Source organism: Pristiophorus japonicus, chromosome 8, assembly GCF_044704955.1.
Source record: "Pristiophorus japonicus isolate sPriJap1 chromosome 8, sPriJap1.hap1, whole genome shotgun sequence".
NCBI classification, from domain to species: domain Eukaryota; kingdom Metazoa; phylum Chordata; class Chondrichthyes; family Pristiophoridae; genus Pristiophorus; species Pristiophorus japonicus.
Window position 1 is genome coordinate 19,686,690 of NC_091984.1, and position 17,418 is coordinate 19,704,107.

The 17,418-nt window shown below is 44.3% G+C and overlaps 1 protein-coding gene across 1 annotated transcript in view; it reads right to left on the reverse strand.

The window, feature by feature from the left end:
• Nucleotides 1–17,418, reverse strand: part of LOC139269110 (calcium-activated chloride channel regulator 1-like) — a 129,744-nt gene that overhangs the window by 88,270 nt on the left and 24,056 nt on the right. The window contains exons 4-8 of the mRNA XM_070888214.1: nucleotides 12,583–12,691; nucleotides 11,620–11,785; nucleotides 1,974–2,195; nucleotides 702–923; nucleotides 433–610 (exon numbers count right to left, since the gene is read on the reverse strand). Of these exons, the coding sequence (XP_070744315.1) occupies nucleotides 433–610; nucleotides 702–923; nucleotides 1,974–2,195; nucleotides 11,620–11,785; nucleotides 12,583–12,691 (897 nt within the window). The remainder of the gene's footprint in view (nucleotides 1–432; nucleotides 611–701; nucleotides 924–1,973; nucleotides 2,196–11,619; nucleotides 11,786–12,582; nucleotides 12,692–17,418) is intronic.

Below are 17,418 nucleotides of genomic sequence, written 5' to 3' on the forward strand. Positions count from 1 at the left end.
TTCTGTGCTGTAAATACTATGGAAAGCTATGCCACTAATCTATGGATATATAGCACCATTATGTTAGCTGCATACTGTTTTTATTATGCTATTATTGAATCTTGTGTGACATCACTTATGATAAATTAAATAATACACTGAGGACAAGTTCCTTCTTGTTATAGTTGGCCTTTTGACTAAAGCGGGGCAGCATCAGGAACAAATTCAGCTTTAAAAAAGTCCCACCAACTTCCCGTTGGATGTCTGCCCAACATTTGGAATGCGTTCATCTGAAATTCCTTTGTCCACTATTTCAGTTGAAATGCTGGCCAAATGATTTTAAACCTGTTAATGCCTCCACCACAATAAAATAGGGAAGAACTTCAACAAACACGTGAAATGTCCTCATGCTGGTCACCCAAGTATCATTGCAGGGATTTCAGTGCTAATTACCTGTCATAGTTGATAGCTGTTCTAATTCTCTGGCTGCACGTGGTCCTAATGCTATGGTGTGGATAACAGCTCCACTTATTTCCACCTCTGGAAAGCAATAGCGTATTCTACTATCCTTTCCATCGGTCAGCAAAACAATTTCATCACCACTTGTAGCACCGTCATCACCACGAAGTACCTGCAAAGTAGTCAGTTAGCATCAATGCTGGAAAATGTAATAACTGAAAATAATGGATTATTAATGATTCCTTAAGCTTTTACAGTCTTGCCTCAAAACCAGACTGAACCCCTGCGCAGATATTTGTTCCACCGCCAGCAGATGTAGGTAGCAGTTGTACAAGTTCATTCCTCACATCATCATCAATCGTTTTCAAACTTGTTTCAACAGTTGCACCACTGTTAAAAGTGACAATTCCAACTTGTGATCTTGCTTCAATGATCTGCAGTAAGAATATCTCGGCTGCTTGTCGGAGTCTATCAATGCGATTCATCTATTTACCAAAAGGAACACAATGCAATGTTTAGCAAACAACCATTTAATTGATTTCTTTATACTCTGTATTTAAAAAAAAAAATAAGATTTTGAAATTCCATCACATTCCTGACTTGTGGATTGTAGGTGGTGGAGAGGATTTGGGGAGTCAGGAAGTGAGCCACTCGCCACAGGATACCCAACCTTTGACCTGCTCTCGTTTGCTGTGTGAAGCCACACAACAACAGGGACTTGTGTATTAATCAACATTTTCTGTGAAATAAATGACCCTGAAATTCCGGTCGGAGGCATCTTTCGGACGAACGCCTCCCACCGGAGAACTTTTACGAATTTACCTGGTGATGCCGGAGGAGCCTGCGAATCCGGTGGGGAGGCCTTCTCTTCCCGTGCTGCAAAGCGCATTCCCATCCTTGAGGTTCAGAAGCAGAAGGTGCAGTCATGTGTGACTGCACAACCAATCAGATAGAATATTGCACAGCTTTCTCATTAATAGCAATGAGAACTCCGTATCTACGAGTTCTCATTGCTATTAATGAGAAAAAAACCCACACTAAACACCATAATAAAAAATAAAAAAACACACCTCACATCATTAAAGTTCATTGAAATTAAAGTCTTCGAAAAAAAAATCCAATATTTTAAAAAGTTTTTTTAATTATGGTTTAAAATAAACTTACTGTAGTGAGCAGGGTTTTTAACAATAAAATGTATTTTTAAAATGTTATTATATTATGTTTTTGTATTTTTTTAAACTTTTATGCCTGTAAAACTAGGCTATGTGCCTGCTTTTATCAGGCGCAAGAGTTTTCAGGAGTTTTGCTGGGCAAGATATGGGTAAATACTGCAATATTTCCCATGCGAATGTCCTCACTCCCGAGATATGGAGGATTTGTCAAGGTGGAGCTTGACAGATCGGAAAAGTCGGTTTTCAGCACACGCGCATTGCGCGCTGAAAACCGTTTTATGCGATGCCTTCCCGGGTCCGTACACACTCCATATGGACCCAGGGAGGCTAGGATTTCCAGGCCAATATCACAAAAAGCCTTACCGCACCCATGCTTCCGGAAACATCAAGGACTAAGCACAGCACGCGGTCTTTGGCCTGTAGGAGTGCAAATGTCGGCATCACTGAACCATTATGTGGTGGGGAACTGTTCCTGAAATCATCTGATTTGCTGATCACGTCCCAAGTACTCCTGTAATTACATATTTTGTTTTGCATGTTCGGTGCTTCAGGATTGTGAGTCTTATTGTTGCAGAATTCAACCACCTGGATATTTGAAAAAAAATTGGTGCCATGAGTTAAAGGGCTTGTGGCTAGAACAAGGGAAAAAACAGCTCTAATTAAAAACACGAAGCAAAGTCTTGCAAAATGTACAATTCGGAATATATTCAAAATCTTAGTGAGGCTTGGATTTATGACCTTCTGAGTCATGAGTGCTGCATTGAACCAAGTTGACACAAAGGGTAGATCATTTGTACCTTCACCCCTGGGCATTAAACTGATGGAGCCATCACCCGCCCGTTGTAGAACCCGCCTGATTGGTATCCCATTGATTCTGATGGAAATTGGGTTGGTTCTGCTGTAATAGAGCTCCAGCTGGTGGAATATTGATGTAGTAACAACTACTGATGTAATAACACTAAAAACGTCATGTGGCAAAGTCATGTGACCCAGTTCTGTTCAGAGCCATCTTGTTGTGTGTGTGCTTGTGTAGTGGTGTTTAAAGATATCACAGATTGGCGTCGAGGATGTGATTTTTGGATTCCCTAGCTGCTATTTTTGTTGGTGGATAATCCTGCCAAAAGACGGAGAGACATTGAGAGGTTATTTATTTTGCAGAACAGCTAAAAATTCAAGGTAAATTTTAAGCACACTTGGCTAAACTGTCGACATTGCCAGAGTCCAGACGGATACGCCTATGGGAATAATAGGGTGCTTGGGTGAGTTCCAGCGTGACCAAGAGACTTTTGGAGCGTATGTAGAGTGGCAAGAAATGTTTTTCACCGTGAATAGTATTGTCGAAGTCCCCGATGATGAAAACCATAACTGGGTGGTGTTAGAAAGGAAACGGGCTATTTTTTTGACTGAAGCAGGCCCCGAGGGGTATGAAACCCTGAAAAATGTGATTGCTCCCACAAGCCAAAGGATGTGCCACTGACGGAGATACTAACCAAAATAGAACAGCGCTACAGTCCTGAGCCCATGGAAATTGCTGCAAGTTATGGTTTTGGAAAACAAAATTAATTAAATGATGAAGGTAGTACATCAGTGAGTACATTGCTTTAAAACAAACCAACCATTCACTGTCATTTCGGAAACTTTCAGGACCGACCATTATGTGACCGTTTTGTTTGTGGGATGAAAAATGAAGGAATCAGAAGGAAGTTGTTAACAACCCCTAACTTGATTTTTGTTTTAGCTTGTCAGACAGTTATGTCGATGGATATGACCGACCAATACTCCCGAGAATTTCGCACCATTTCCAATCACCAGACAACCAAAGTGAATTGGCTGCAGGCTAAAAGTAAAAGACAGTTGGGCCCCAAGGCCTAAACAACTGGCCAAGGTAACAATGCTTTGAAGTTGTGCTATCGGTGCCTAGGACAACACATCACTTAAAGCTGTGCATATGTGAAGGCAGAGTGTTTCTGCTGCAGGAAAACTGGGCATCTTGTAAAGGCGTGCCGACTGAAGAGCAAACCAACTTTCAATGCTAGAAGTAGAAATTGCCAGACACTACATAGCTTTGAAGAGAAGCAACAGAATGAGTAGGTTCTGGAGATACATGTCAGCAGGAGCACGAGGGTATTGAACAACAATTCACAAAGTATCGTCATCCAGGTAGATGTTTCAGAAACCAGGATAACCATAGAAATCGACACTGGTGCATCCAGAAGGTATTATTGGAATCGCTATCTCTCGACAAGTTGCATGATTTTCAATTGAAGAAATCGAAGCTGGAGCTGCGAGGCTACTCAGGAGAACAAATCCCTGTTGTAGGAAGTATCGCCATACCAGTGAAATATAAGGATCAGTTTCAGAGCTTGCCTCTCAGAGTAGTGACAGGAGACAAGCCTGCCTTGATAGGTAGAAATTGGTTGGGATCACTGAAGCTGGATTGGAATGAGATTTCATGTGGAAGCGAAATTTGCATTGAAAGATGATGTCATCAAGCACTATCCAAAGTTGTTCCGCGAAACAAGCAGTCTGAACCAAGACTTCAAGGCGAGTGTTAGAATGCTGAAGGATGCTAGACCAGTTTACTGCAAGCCACATCCACTCAAGGAGAAAGTTGCACAATAACTCAAAAGACTAGAAACTGAGAACATTATCTCTAAGGTAGATCTAAGTAAGTGGGCTACATCCATTGTTGTTGTACCTAAGTCAGATGGTAAGGTAAGGTTGTGTGGTGATTATAAAGTAACCATCAACCAGGTTCTAGAGGTAATCTCCCCAATACATTGCCAAAAGTAGAAAATTTGTTCACAACGCTAACAGGTGGCCAGATCTTCTCAAAGTTAGATCTCACAAACGCCTACCTACAACTTGAACTAGATGAGGAGTCCATGCAATGCATGACTATAAATACTCATCTGGGCCTATATTAATTTAATAGGCTACCAAAGGATGATAAACCAGATTTTGCAAGGGATTGAAGGGGCAGTGTGCTATTTAGATTTCAGAATCATTTCAGTACCAAACAGCAAATTCATAACAGCATATTGAATGAAGTGCTCAAACAGCTAGAGAAGCACAGATTATGAGTGACTGCTCACATGTGTGAGATAGTTCAAAACTCAGTGGAATATTTAGGGCACAGAGTAGAAAAAGATGGTTTACATCCAACCAAAGGAAAGCTGGATGCAATCAGAAATGCACCCACTCCCAAAAATATCTCTGAACTTCGATCATTTTTGGGTCTTTTGAACTATTATGGGAAATTCCTACCAAATTTAGCTACAGTGTTACATCCAGTGAATGAGCTGTTGAGAAAACAGGTCCATTGGAAATGGTCAAAAGAATGCAACACAGCACTCAAAGAGTGCAAAAGCCAGTTGGTAGAGAGTACCATGTTCGTTCACTATGAAGTATCTAAGGAGAACAAGCTAGCATGTGATGCCTCTCAGTATGGAGTTGGGGCAGTGATCCCTCAGGTGCTGCATAGTGGGGAGGAGAGACCAATTGCTTTCGCTTCAAGCACTCTCAGTGCCAGTGAGTGCAATTATGCGCAGATCGAAAGGAAAGTCTTGGCATTGATCTTTGGGGTCAAGAAGTTTCACAAATACTTGTTTGGTCATAAGTTTACCATAGCTACTGATCATTAGGCCATCCTCCATCGAAAAGCCCCGAGTTCCAACCTTAACTGCAGCCCAAATGCAGAGATGGGCTTTGATGTTGTCAGCATATACGTATGCCATTGAGCACAGATGATCAGCTGATCATCATCATCATCATAGGCAGTACCTCGGAATCGAGGAAGACTTGCTGCCACTCTTGAAGTGAGTTCTTTGGTGGCTGAACAGTCCAATACAGGAGCCACAGACTCTGTCACAGGTGGGACAGATAGTCATTGAGGGAAGGGGTGGGCGGGACTGGTTTGCCGCAAGCTCTTTCCGCTGCCTGAGCTTGATTTCTGCACGCTCTCAGCATTGAGACTCGAGGTGCTCAGCGCCCTTTCAGATGCACTTCCTCCACTTAGGGTGATCTTGGGCCAGGGACTCCCAGGTGTCAGTGGGGATGTCGCCCATTATCAGGGAGGCTTTGAGGGTGTCCTTGTAGCGTTTCCGCTGCCCACCTTTGGCTCGTTTGCCGTGAAGGAGCTCCGAGTAGAACACTTGCTTTGGGAGTCTCGTGTCTGGCATGCGAACTATGTGGCCTGCCCAGCGGAGCTGATCGAGTGTGGTCAGTGCTTCAATGCTGGGGATGTTAGCCTGGTCGAGGACACTGATGTTGGTGCGCCTGTCCTCCCAGGGAATTTGTAGGATCTTGCGGAGACATCGTTAGTGATATTTCTCCAGGAGCCTGTGGTGTCTGCTGTACATAGTCCATGTCTCTGAGCCATACAGGAGAGAAGGTATTACTACAGCCCTGTACACCATGAGCTTGGTGGCAGTTTTGAGGGACTGGTCTGCAAGCACTCTTTTTCTCAGTTAGCCGAAGGCTGCACTGGCACACTGGAGGCGGTGTTGGATCTCATCGTCGATGCCTGCTCTTGTTAATAGGAGGCTCCCGAGATATGCGAGATATCACAGACCCAATCCACTTCCAAACCAGGGTCAAACAGGGCTGCGCCATTGCCCCAATCCTCTTCTCAATCTTTCTCGCTGCCATGCTCCACCTCACAGTCAACAAGCTCCCCACTGGAGTGGAAATAAACTACAGAACCAGTGGGAACATGTTCAACCTGCGGCGTCTCCAGGCCAGGTCCAAGACCACCCCAACCTCTGTCGTCGAGTTACAGTAAGCAGAAGATGCCTGCTTATGTGCAGATACAGAGGCTGAACTCCAGGACATAGTTGACATATTTACTGAGGTGTACGAAAGCAAGGGCCTTCCGCTAAACATCCATAAGACAAAGGTCCTCCATCAGCCTGTCCTCACCACATAGCACTCCCCCCCCCCCGCCCCCCCCCCCAACAGTCATCAAGGTCCACGGCGCGGCCTTGGACACCATGGACCACTTCAACTGATCACAGTAATGCTGATGCTATGTCCAGGTTGCCATCCCCATCACAAGTTACACGAAATAGGAAAGAAGTGTTCTATTTTTCATACATTGTTGAGCTGCAAGTCACAGCTGAAGAGATTAGTAAAGCAACCAAACATGACCCAGTTATGTCAAAGGTGTATGATTACATAGCAAATGGATGACTAAACCTGATATGAGAGGAAGATATTCATCCATACTTCGTTAGTAGGAATGAATTATCAGTGGATAAAGATTGTATCATGTGAGGAGCAAGAGCAGTTATCCCAAATAAGTTCAGGTCCAAATTATTAGAAGATCTTCGTGACCAGCACCTAGGAATGTGCTTGACCAAGAGTTTTGTATGCAGTTACTTATGGTGGTCAGGTTTAGATAAAGTGACAGAGTACATCGTCAGTCAGTGTAAAACATGTCAATCGGTAAGCAAGAAACCACCATCACTACCATTACAGCCATGGAAATGGCCTCCCAGGATGTGGCAAGGTTACATATAGATTTTGCTGAGCTAGAAGGACAGCAGTTATTCATTGTGATTGATAGTCAATCGAAGTGGGTAGAGGTGTTTCCGATGCGGAAAATAACAAGTAAAACACTAGACAATTTGCGATGATTGGTTTCTTCACATGGCCTCCCAGAAGAAATTGTGTTTGATAATGGGCTGCAATTTTGTTCAGAAGATTTTGCACAGTTCATGAGCAGAAATGGTATGAAACATACCAAAGTTCCACTGTACCACCCTGCTTCAAATAGTGCAGCAGAGCACACAGTACAAATTGTAAAACATGCCCTCATCAAGCAAATGTTGGGTCCAAATCCAAGGAAACGGCAGTTGTCGCTCGACTACATACTGGCACATTTTCTGATTACTTATTGTAATAATCCTCATACCACTACTGGTAGAACACTAGCAGAGTTGTTTCTCAAATGTCAGCCACAAAGCAGGCTCTCGTTGTTTAAGCCAAACTTGGCACAGTCAATAGAAGAGAAACAATTAAGTCAAAAAGAGAATCATGATAGAGGTAGAGTAAGAGACAGAAGTGTGAAATTGAAACAGAAGATTAGAGAGAAGAACCATCACCGTAAATGGTTAAAGTGGTTACCAGGAAGATATATGGCCTTCGCACATATTTGGTCAAGATGTTTGATTATGGAAAGGTTAGGTTTGTTCATGTTTATCATATTTTACCTACAGATGTGGAAGGAGTTGAAAGTTGGAATGATTCGATTATTTCTGATGAGTCAGATAGTCTTATTACAAGTAGAGTACCAGTAGCAAATCCTACATCAGATGTACGAGAAACAAGTCCAACAGAAAGTCAGAATTTAAGTATGAGTCCGAGTCAGGCAGCCACACAGTCTGAAGTTGTAGAGAGTCCAAATGTAGATCAAGGTCAGCTCTTGGAGAAAAACTCTCCTCAGGCTCAGCTTAGAATGAGTCTAAGTCCTACAACAAGATTGGAAATTCTGTTCAAAAACAAAGGTATCCTGTTCAAAACAGAAAACCAGTGGTTAAGTTTGATTTGCAAATATGGCAAAATAAGTTCATATCTTGTTGTGTATACCATGCAACTTGTGTATAATGATTATTTTTTTATGATTAACTCCTTCAATAGGAGGGAGAAGTGTAATAGAGCTCCACCTATTGGCCTACTGATAAAATGACAACTACTGATGTAATAATAATAAAAATGTCATGTGGCAAGGTCATGTGACACAGTTCTGTTCGGAACCAGCTTGTAGTGTCCGTGCTTGTGTAGTGGTGTCCAAAGATATCACAACGGCAGGTTTACACCTGATGGCAAAGTTGGAAACTAACCTCATAATGTGTTGATAACATCATAACATGTGTTTGCAAAAGACAAAATGCTTTTTCATGATATCCCTCTTTATAGTAGATAACTTGGGCAAACATTTGGCAGATGGAGTATAATGTGGGAAAGTGTGAGTTTATCCACATTTTACAGGAAAAATAAAAAAACAAATTATTATTTAAATGGAGAGAAATTACAAAATGCTGCAGTACAGAGGGACCTGGGGGTCCTTGTGCATGAAATACAAAAAGTTAGTTTGCAGGTACAGCAAGTAATCAGGAAGGCAAATGAAATGTTGGTCTTTATTGCAAGGGTAATGGTGTATAAAAGCAGGGAAGTCCTGCTACAGCTGTACAGGGTACAGGTGTGGCCACATCTAGAGTACTGCGTCCAGTTTTGGTCCCCTTATTTAAGGTGGGATATACTTGCATTGGAGGCAGTTCAGAGAAGATTCACTAGGTTGATTCCTGAGATGAAGGGGTTGACTTATGAAGAAAGGTTGAGCAGGTTGGACCTATACTCATTGGAGTTTAGAAGAATGAGAGGTGATCTTATTGAAACATGTAAGATTCTGATGGGGCTCGACAGGGTAGATGCAGAGAGGATGTTTCCCCTCGTGGGGAAATCTAAAACTAGGGGGCATAGTTTCAGAATAAGAGGTCGCCCATTTAGGATAGAGATGAGGAGAAATTTCTTCTATCAGAGGGTCATAAATCTGTGGAATTCTCTGCCCCAGAGAGCTGTGGAGGCTGGGTCATTGAATATATTTAAGTTGGAGATAGACAGATTTTTGAACGATAAGGGGAGCAGGCAGGGAAGTGGAGCTGAGCCCAAGATCAGATCAGCCATGATCTTATTAAATGGCAGACCAGGCTCGATGGGCCAAATGGCCTACTCCTGCTCTTATTTCTTATGTTGTTATACGGTGCATACTGCCCTCCCCCTATCAATGTCATCCAATAATATAAAGAAGGCAAACTCAGCACTTTCACCATTCTCCAGGGCCTGACTCTATGTATCCCGAGACAGGAAACTGGAGGTGTGGAAAATGCAAGTATTTTCTATTAGTGCTCCAATGGAGACTGGTCACTCCCAACCTGCTGTAAAAAGGCGAGAGCGGTGCTCAGAGATTGCAGGTCTCCAATAAAGTTAAACTCTCCCAGTTTAATATATGTTCATGTTCATTCTCGGTGTGTGGATGTCACTGACAAGGCCAGCATTTATTGCCCATTCCGAGCTGTCCTTGAGAAGGTGGTGGTGAGCTGCAGTCCATGTGTGAAGCTGCTCCCACAGTGCTGTTAGGGAGGGAGTTCCAGTATTTTGACTCAGCAAAGATGAAGGAACAGTGATATATCGGCAAGTCGGGTTGGGTATGTGACTTGGAGGGGAACTTGAAGGTGATAATGTTTCTCTGCACCCGCTGTCCTTGTCCTAGATGCTTGATATCACAGGTTTGGGAGCTGCTGTTGAAGAAGCCTTGGCGAGATGCTGCAGTGCAACCTGTAGATAGAACACACTGCAGCCACGGTGCGGTGGTGGTGGAGGGAATGGATGTTTAAGGTGGTGTACAGGCTGCCGATCAAGCAGGCTGCTTTGTCCTGTATAGTGTCGAGCTTCTTGAATGTGTTTGCAGCTGCACTCAAGCAGGCAAGTGGAGAGTATTCTATCACAATCCTGACTTGTGTCTTGTAGGTGATGAAGAGGCTTTTGGGAGTCAGGAGGTGGGCCATTCACTGTAGAATACCCAGCCTCTGACCTATTCTAGGAGCCACAACATTTATGTGACTGATCCAATTGAGTTTCTGGCTAATGGCGACCCTCAGGATATTGGTGGTGAGGAACTCCGATTGTAACGTAGCCAAGTTTGCTGATGATACAAAGATGGGTGGAAAAGCAATGTGTGAGGAGGGCACAAAAAATCTGCAAAAGGACATAGGCAGGCTAAGTGAGTGGGAAAAAATTTGGCAGATGGAGTATAATGTTGGAAAGTGTGAGGGCATGCACTTTGGCAGAAAAAAAATCAAAAAGCAAGTTATTATTTAAATGGAGAAAGATTGCAAAGTGCTGCAGTACAGCGGGACCTGGGGGTACTTGTGCATGAAACACAAAATGATAGTATGCAGGTACAGCAAGTGATCAGGAAGGCCAATGTAATCTTGGCCTTTATTGCAAAGGGGATGGAGTATAAAAGCAGGGAAGTCTTGCTACAGCTATACAAGGTATTAGTGAGGCCACACCTGGAATACTGCGTGCAGTTTTGGTTTCCATATTTACGGAAGGATATGCTTGCTTTGGAGGCAGTTCAGATAAGGTTCACTCGGTTGATTCCGGAGATGAGGGGATTGACATGAGGAAAGGTTGAATAGGTTGGGCCTCGACTCATTGGAATTCAGAAGAATGAGAGGTGATCTTATCGAAACGTATAAGATTATGAGGGGGTTTGACACGGTGGATGCAGAGAGGTGTTTCCACTGATGGGGGAGACTAGAACTAGATCTTGTAATAAGGGGATGCCCATTTAAAACTGAGCTGAGGAAAAATGTCTTCTCTCAGAGGGTTGTTAATCTGTGGAATTTGCTGCCTCAGAGAGCTGTGGAAGCTGGAACATTTAATAAATTTAAGACAGAAATAATTTAAGGCAGTTTCTTAAACGGTAAGGGGATAAGGGGTTATGGGGAATAGGTGGGGAAGTGGAGCTGAGTCCATGATCAGATCAGCCATGATCTTATTGAATGGCGGAGAAGGCTCGAGGGGCCGTTTGGCCTGCTTCTGTTCCTATTTCTTATGTTCTTATGTTCTTATTTTAATGCTATTGAATACCATGTGGAAGTGGTTAGACTCTCTCTTATTGGAGATGGTCATTGCCTGGCACTTGTGTAGTGTAGATTTTATTTGCCACTTATCAACCCAACCCTGCATGTTGTCCAGGTCTTGTTTCATGCGGTCATGGACTGCTTTAATATTTAAGAATTACAAATCGAGCTGAACACTTTGCAATCATCAGCAAACTACCCCACTTCTGACCTTATACTGAAAGGAAGGTCATTGAAGAAACAGCTGAAGATAGTTGGATCTAGGAGGCTGCCATAGGATATCCTGGAATGATGTCCTGCTGCTAATATGATAAACTAAGTAACAGTTGAGAAAAGCACCTTCTGGTGACTCCACTTACATTTGACAGTCCCTGTAGGTACATTATTGAAGATGATGAACTCTGACCCTTCTCTGGGAAAAATTTACAATCGCCATTCGGCAACCTTGTGCTTGCATCAATGTAACATGGTGAACAGGAACTGCCTGTGCAATCAGCAGTCTTTCCTTTTATTTCTTTTGAACACCTGAATTCAAAATAATAATAAAAAATGTATTTGATTCCGGATAATATTTCTATAACAAGAAACCATTTAACGAGATTAGATCTGTTTATTTAGAAAAGATCAAGGAGTGGAAATTCATTTAGGCCCATTTTGCATTTTCATCATATATAGCCCACTCTTCTGTTGAGATACATTGCCACCCCCCTCCAATCCACTGCCCCCTGCCCCCACCCCCACCCCACACCCCAGTCTGCTCCAAAAGGTTGAACAACTCTGTACTAGTTAGGAATAATTTTACCACCTTTGTTGGCACGCTGCCAGAAACACAAGTCCTTCCAGTCCATGACTGAGCGACACCACCAAGCTACCTGAGCAACGTGCTGGCTGAACTGTGTCAACACACCTACTGCAGCAGGTTACAAAAACAGAAATGCATTTCTCTTTCAGATGACACACTAAACCAAGGCCCCGTCTGTTCAGATTGACATGAAAGATCCCATGGCAATATTTCAAAGAGGGGAGTTCTCCGCGGTGTCCTGGACAATATTTATCACTCAATCACTCAAAACAGGTTTCCTGGTCAATAACAAATTACTGTTAGTTGGAGCTTGCTGTGTGAAACATTGGCTGTCGCGTTTCCTGCATTACAACAGTGACTGCACTTCAAAAAGATCAGCGGTGGCTGTAAAGTGCTTTGGAACGTCCTTAGGTCATGAAAGATGCTATATAAATCCAAGACTTTATTAATCTTTCAGGTATCGTAGCCTTATCTAGAAATCTCACAAAACTATGTTCACTGAACATTAGAATTGTCATACCTCGTTGCTTCAGAGATCCCATCGCTGGATATATAAAAGGGCACCAAATCGTTATATTCATCAAACACTCCCCACTGGAGATGGGCCCATTCATGAACAAATACTCTACCTGTAGAAACAGAAGCATTTTTGTTCAAAATAATGAAACCAATGCTTTCACTTTCTGTGAAATATAAAAGGTACTTCTGCTTGACATTTCAGAAAGTTTAAATATTGGCACAATTCTCTCATGTATTCCAAACATAGTGCCATGAAATTATTTTGTGGCATCACAATAATTAATAATATTCTGATCCCCCATGGTACTGGCAGTACTGGGTTCTGCTGCATTTTCTCTGAAAAAGGCATAGAATTAATGCGCCAAAGTATTTAGCTGAAAACATTAGGGCCGAGCAATTGGCCCCCATAGCGCCTCCCATATGTAAAGAGAAAAAGGTTAGTAAAGACAAACGTAGGTCCCCTGCAGTCAGAATCAGGGGAAGTCATAACGGAGAACAAAGAAATGGCAGACCAATTGAACAAGTACTTTGGTTCGGTATTCACTGAGGAGGACACAAACAAACTTCCGGATATAAAAGGGGTCAGAGGGTCTAGTAAGGAGGAGGAACTGAGGGAAATCCTTATTAGTCGGGAAATTGTGTTGGGGAAATTAATGGGATTGAAGGCCGATAATTCCCCAGGGCCTGATGGACTGCATCCCAGAGTACTTAAGGAGGTGGCCTTGGAAATAGCGCATGCATTGACAGTCATTTTCCAACATTCCATAGACTCTGGATCAGTTCCTATCAAGTGGAGGGTAGCCAATGTAACCCCACTTTTTTAAAAAAGGAAGGAGAGAGAAAACAGGGAATTATAGACTGGTCAGCCTGACATCGGTAGTGGGTAAAATGATGGAATCAATTATTAAGGATGTCATAGCAGTGCATTTGGAAAGAGGTGACATGATAGGTCCAAGTCAGTATGGATTTGTGAAAGGGAAATCATGCTTGACAAATCTTCTGGAATTTTTTGAGGATGCTTCCAGTAGAGTGGACAAGGGAGAACCAGTTGATGTGGTGTATTTGGACTTTCAGAAGACTTTCGACAAGGTCCCACACAAGAGATTAATGTGCAAAGTTAAAGCACATGGGATTGGGGGTAGTGTGCTGACATGGATTGAGAACTGGTTGTCAGACAGGAAGCAAAGAGTAGGAATAAATGGGTACTTTTCAGAATGGCAGGCAGTGACTAGTGGGGTACCGCAAGGTTCTGTGCTGGGCCCCAGCTGTTTACATTGTACATTAATGATTTAGACGAGGGGATTAAATGTAGTATCTCCAAATTTGCAGATGACACTAAGTTGGGTGGCAGTGTGAGCTGCGAGGAGGATGCTATGAGGCTGCTGAATGACTTGGATAGGTTAGGTGAGTGGGCAAATGCATGGCAGATGAAGTATAATGTGGATAAATGTGAGGTTATCCACTTTGGTGGTAAAAACAGTGAGACAGACTATTATCTGAATGGTGACAGATTAGGAAAAGGGGAGGTGCAACCAGACCTGGGTGTCATGGTACATCAGTCATTGAAGGTTGGCATGCAGGTACAGCAGGCGGTTAAGAAAGCAAATGGCATGTTGGCCTTCATAGCGAGGGGATTTGAGTACAGGGGCAGGGAAGTGTTACTATAGTTGTACAGGGCCTTGGTGAGGCCACACCTGGAGTATTGTGTACAGTTTTGGTCTCCTAACTTGAGGAAGGACATTTTTGCTATTGAGGGAGTGCAGCGAAGGTTCACCCAGGATGGCGGGACTGACCTATCAAGAAAGACTGGATCAACTGGGCTTGTATTCACTGGAATTCAGAAGAATGAGAGGGGATCTCATAGAAACGTTTAAAATTCTGATGGGTTTTGACAGGTTAGATGCAGGAAGAATGTTCCCAATGTTGGGGAAGTCCAAAACCAGGGGTCACAGTCGAAGGATAAGGGATAAGCCATTTAGGACCGAGATGAGGAGAAACTTCTTCAGCCAGAGTGTGGTGAACCTGTGGAATTCTCTACCACAGAAAGTTGTTGAGGCCAATTCACAAAATATATTCAAAAATGAGTTAGATGTAGTCCTTACTACTAGGGGGTCAAGGGGTATGGCGAGAAAGCAGGAATGGAGTAATGAAGTTGCATGTTCAGCCATGAGCTCATTGAATGGTGGTGCAGGCTAGAAGGGCCGAATCGCCTACTCCTGCACCTATTTTCTATGTTTCTATGTTTCTATGATCACCTCTGGGGGGAGCGAAAACAGGCGCTAACCAGGTTGTGACTGGACGTGGCGATAACATTGACTCCCGCCATATTCGGCGGGAGTTTTGCAGCGGTAATACGGCGTTGCTCCCTGATATCCTTCGCCCGTAGATCGTGATGTTATCACCGTGCGCATCACCCCGGTAGTGCCCCAGACTTGAACTTGCGTTCTGGACCCTGCAGCAACTCCGGCTGAAAACACCGACAGCTAGAGGAGGCAGCCATCGGGAGATCAGGCACTTCGGGGGCGTACCTTCAAGGCAAGGTGGGCGAGGTAAGTAAAAACAAAAATATACCCTCTCTCTTGCAGGTTTTTTAGTGGGTTCCTTCCCGGGATCGATCAGCCGAGTGCCGGGCTGACCGGGCGGGAGCGCGACCGCTGTCGTGGAGAAGGTAAGTTTGTGTTCTTCGCAGAGCCTGCCGCGATGGCCTTTCCCTTTAAGGGAGGGAAGGAGCCTTTCAACGCGGCAGCGCTGCACGGCCCAGTGTTCAGCGCTGCTCCACTCACTGGCCCCGCCCGCTGCCGATCACGCTCCAGGAAGGACCTGGAGCGGCTGATTTTGTGTTCCAGTTCCTCCCACTTCCTTCCTGGAGCGCAACTGCTGAATTTTTTAAAAGTTTGAAAACATTAGCGCCTGGCATTAATTTTTCAGACTTTTAAAAGTTAGTGCCCCAAATTGGGTGCTCCCGAATTTCTCCCCCTAGTGCTCTACTGACCTGATGGGAGAGGAGCTTAAAAATGTGCTGTTTAGTTTGTACGATTGCTGTGTGCAGTCAGGAGCTGGAGGGACATACGTTTCCCCATCAATGAGAGGAAGAAACCTGCGGGTCTCACCAAGAAGGTATGGTTGTAGGTGACTGAAGAGTTAAGTAACAGGAGCATTGTGCCCTGGTCTTGTTGGATGCAGTGCAGGAAGCAGTTTAATGACAAAATCAGGTCAGGAAAGGTGGGTACATTTGATGGTTCAACTGCCTGAGCTATAAACCCCACCCCTTCACTCTATCTTTCTAAGCATACTCCATCACTTCACTCCTCAGACCCTTTAGTTTCATCACCACCCATCCTTCGCTTTCTAGGCACTTCCTCAACTTCCCATTTATCTAACTACTGCTAGAACTCCCCCCAATCCTTACACAATGTGATGTATCTGTCTCATAGCCACGCCCACCGGATGCGCTGCACGCATTGGGTGAATAACCATGACCTTCATTCACTCACAATGTTGTACCACCATGCACCAGTGCAAATGGTCGCACACGTGGGTCCAGTTAGACAGTCAGTTGAGTTTTCACCTGGCGATTCACAAGTGAACACGAGCAGACACTGGTGGCAGGGACTGCTGTGGAGAGCTTGCATTGCGAGGGGGGGGGGCGGGGTCTCAATCCTATCCAAGCTATGGTTAGCTGGATGCGGATGCCTAACCCCGGAGACCATCACTGAGAAAGAAAATGATAGAGATAAATCAGCAAGTTTGGGAGGTATTGAGAGACGCGATACGCACATTCTCCACAATAGCGAAGAGGATGGAGTCCAACTCAAACAGTAAAGGATTGGTGGTGCAGATAATTGCCAGACTGTCTGCCATGGAGAGAGTGGCCGCCTCCATGGAGCTTCACGCCTGGCTGGCAAATGAATCCATGCAGGCCATGGTCACGGTCGTGCAGACTTTGGATTCTAACTGTTCTGCTGCCTTAAACAGGATGGTGGATATCTTATCCGAGGCCTTACATAAGAAGATAAGAAATAGGAGCAGGAGTAGGCCATTCGGCCCCTCGAGCCTGCTCCATATTCAATAAGATCATGGCTGATCTGATCTTGGCCTCAACTCCACTTCCCTGCCTGCTCCCCATAACCCTTGACTCCCTTATCTTTCAAAAATATGTCTATTCCCATCTTAAATATACTCAAAGATCCAACCTCCACAGCTCTCTGGGGTAGAGACTTCCAAAGATTCACGACCCGCTGAGAGAAGAAATTCCTCCAAATCTCTACTTTAAATGGGCGACTCCTTATTCTGAAACTATGCCCTCCAGTTCTAGATTCCCCCACGAGGAGAAACATCCTCTCTGCATCTTCCCTGTCAAACCCCCTCAGAATCTTATACGTTTCAATAAGATCACCTCTCAGTCTCCTAAACGCCAATGAGTATAGGCCCAACCTGCTCAACCTTTCTTCATAAGACAACCCCTTCATCTTACAATGTGTCACTGATCTTCACCAAGCTAGTCTGCAGCAGAGTGGCAGGAGTGATGAGGCACTGGCCTAGGAGAGGGATGATGGTGAAAGGGAACATGGAAGTGGGAACTCCGCTCAAAGTGCTCCCTCTTCTCACCTGTTGCCCCCGCCCACCCCCAGCCAGTACCCTACATGCTGCCTCATCTCCCGACAGTAAAGTCTCCCCCTACACAGGTGGAGCAGTCTTTGGTGGGGCTCCAAAACCCAGAGGCATAGGCCAAAAGCATCTCAGCAGTCAGGGCAGGGATCTGAACAGCCTGCCCCTACCTCGCTGAAGCCACATGGGATGCAGCATCTCGAAGCAATTGGAAGCATAAGTTTAAGAA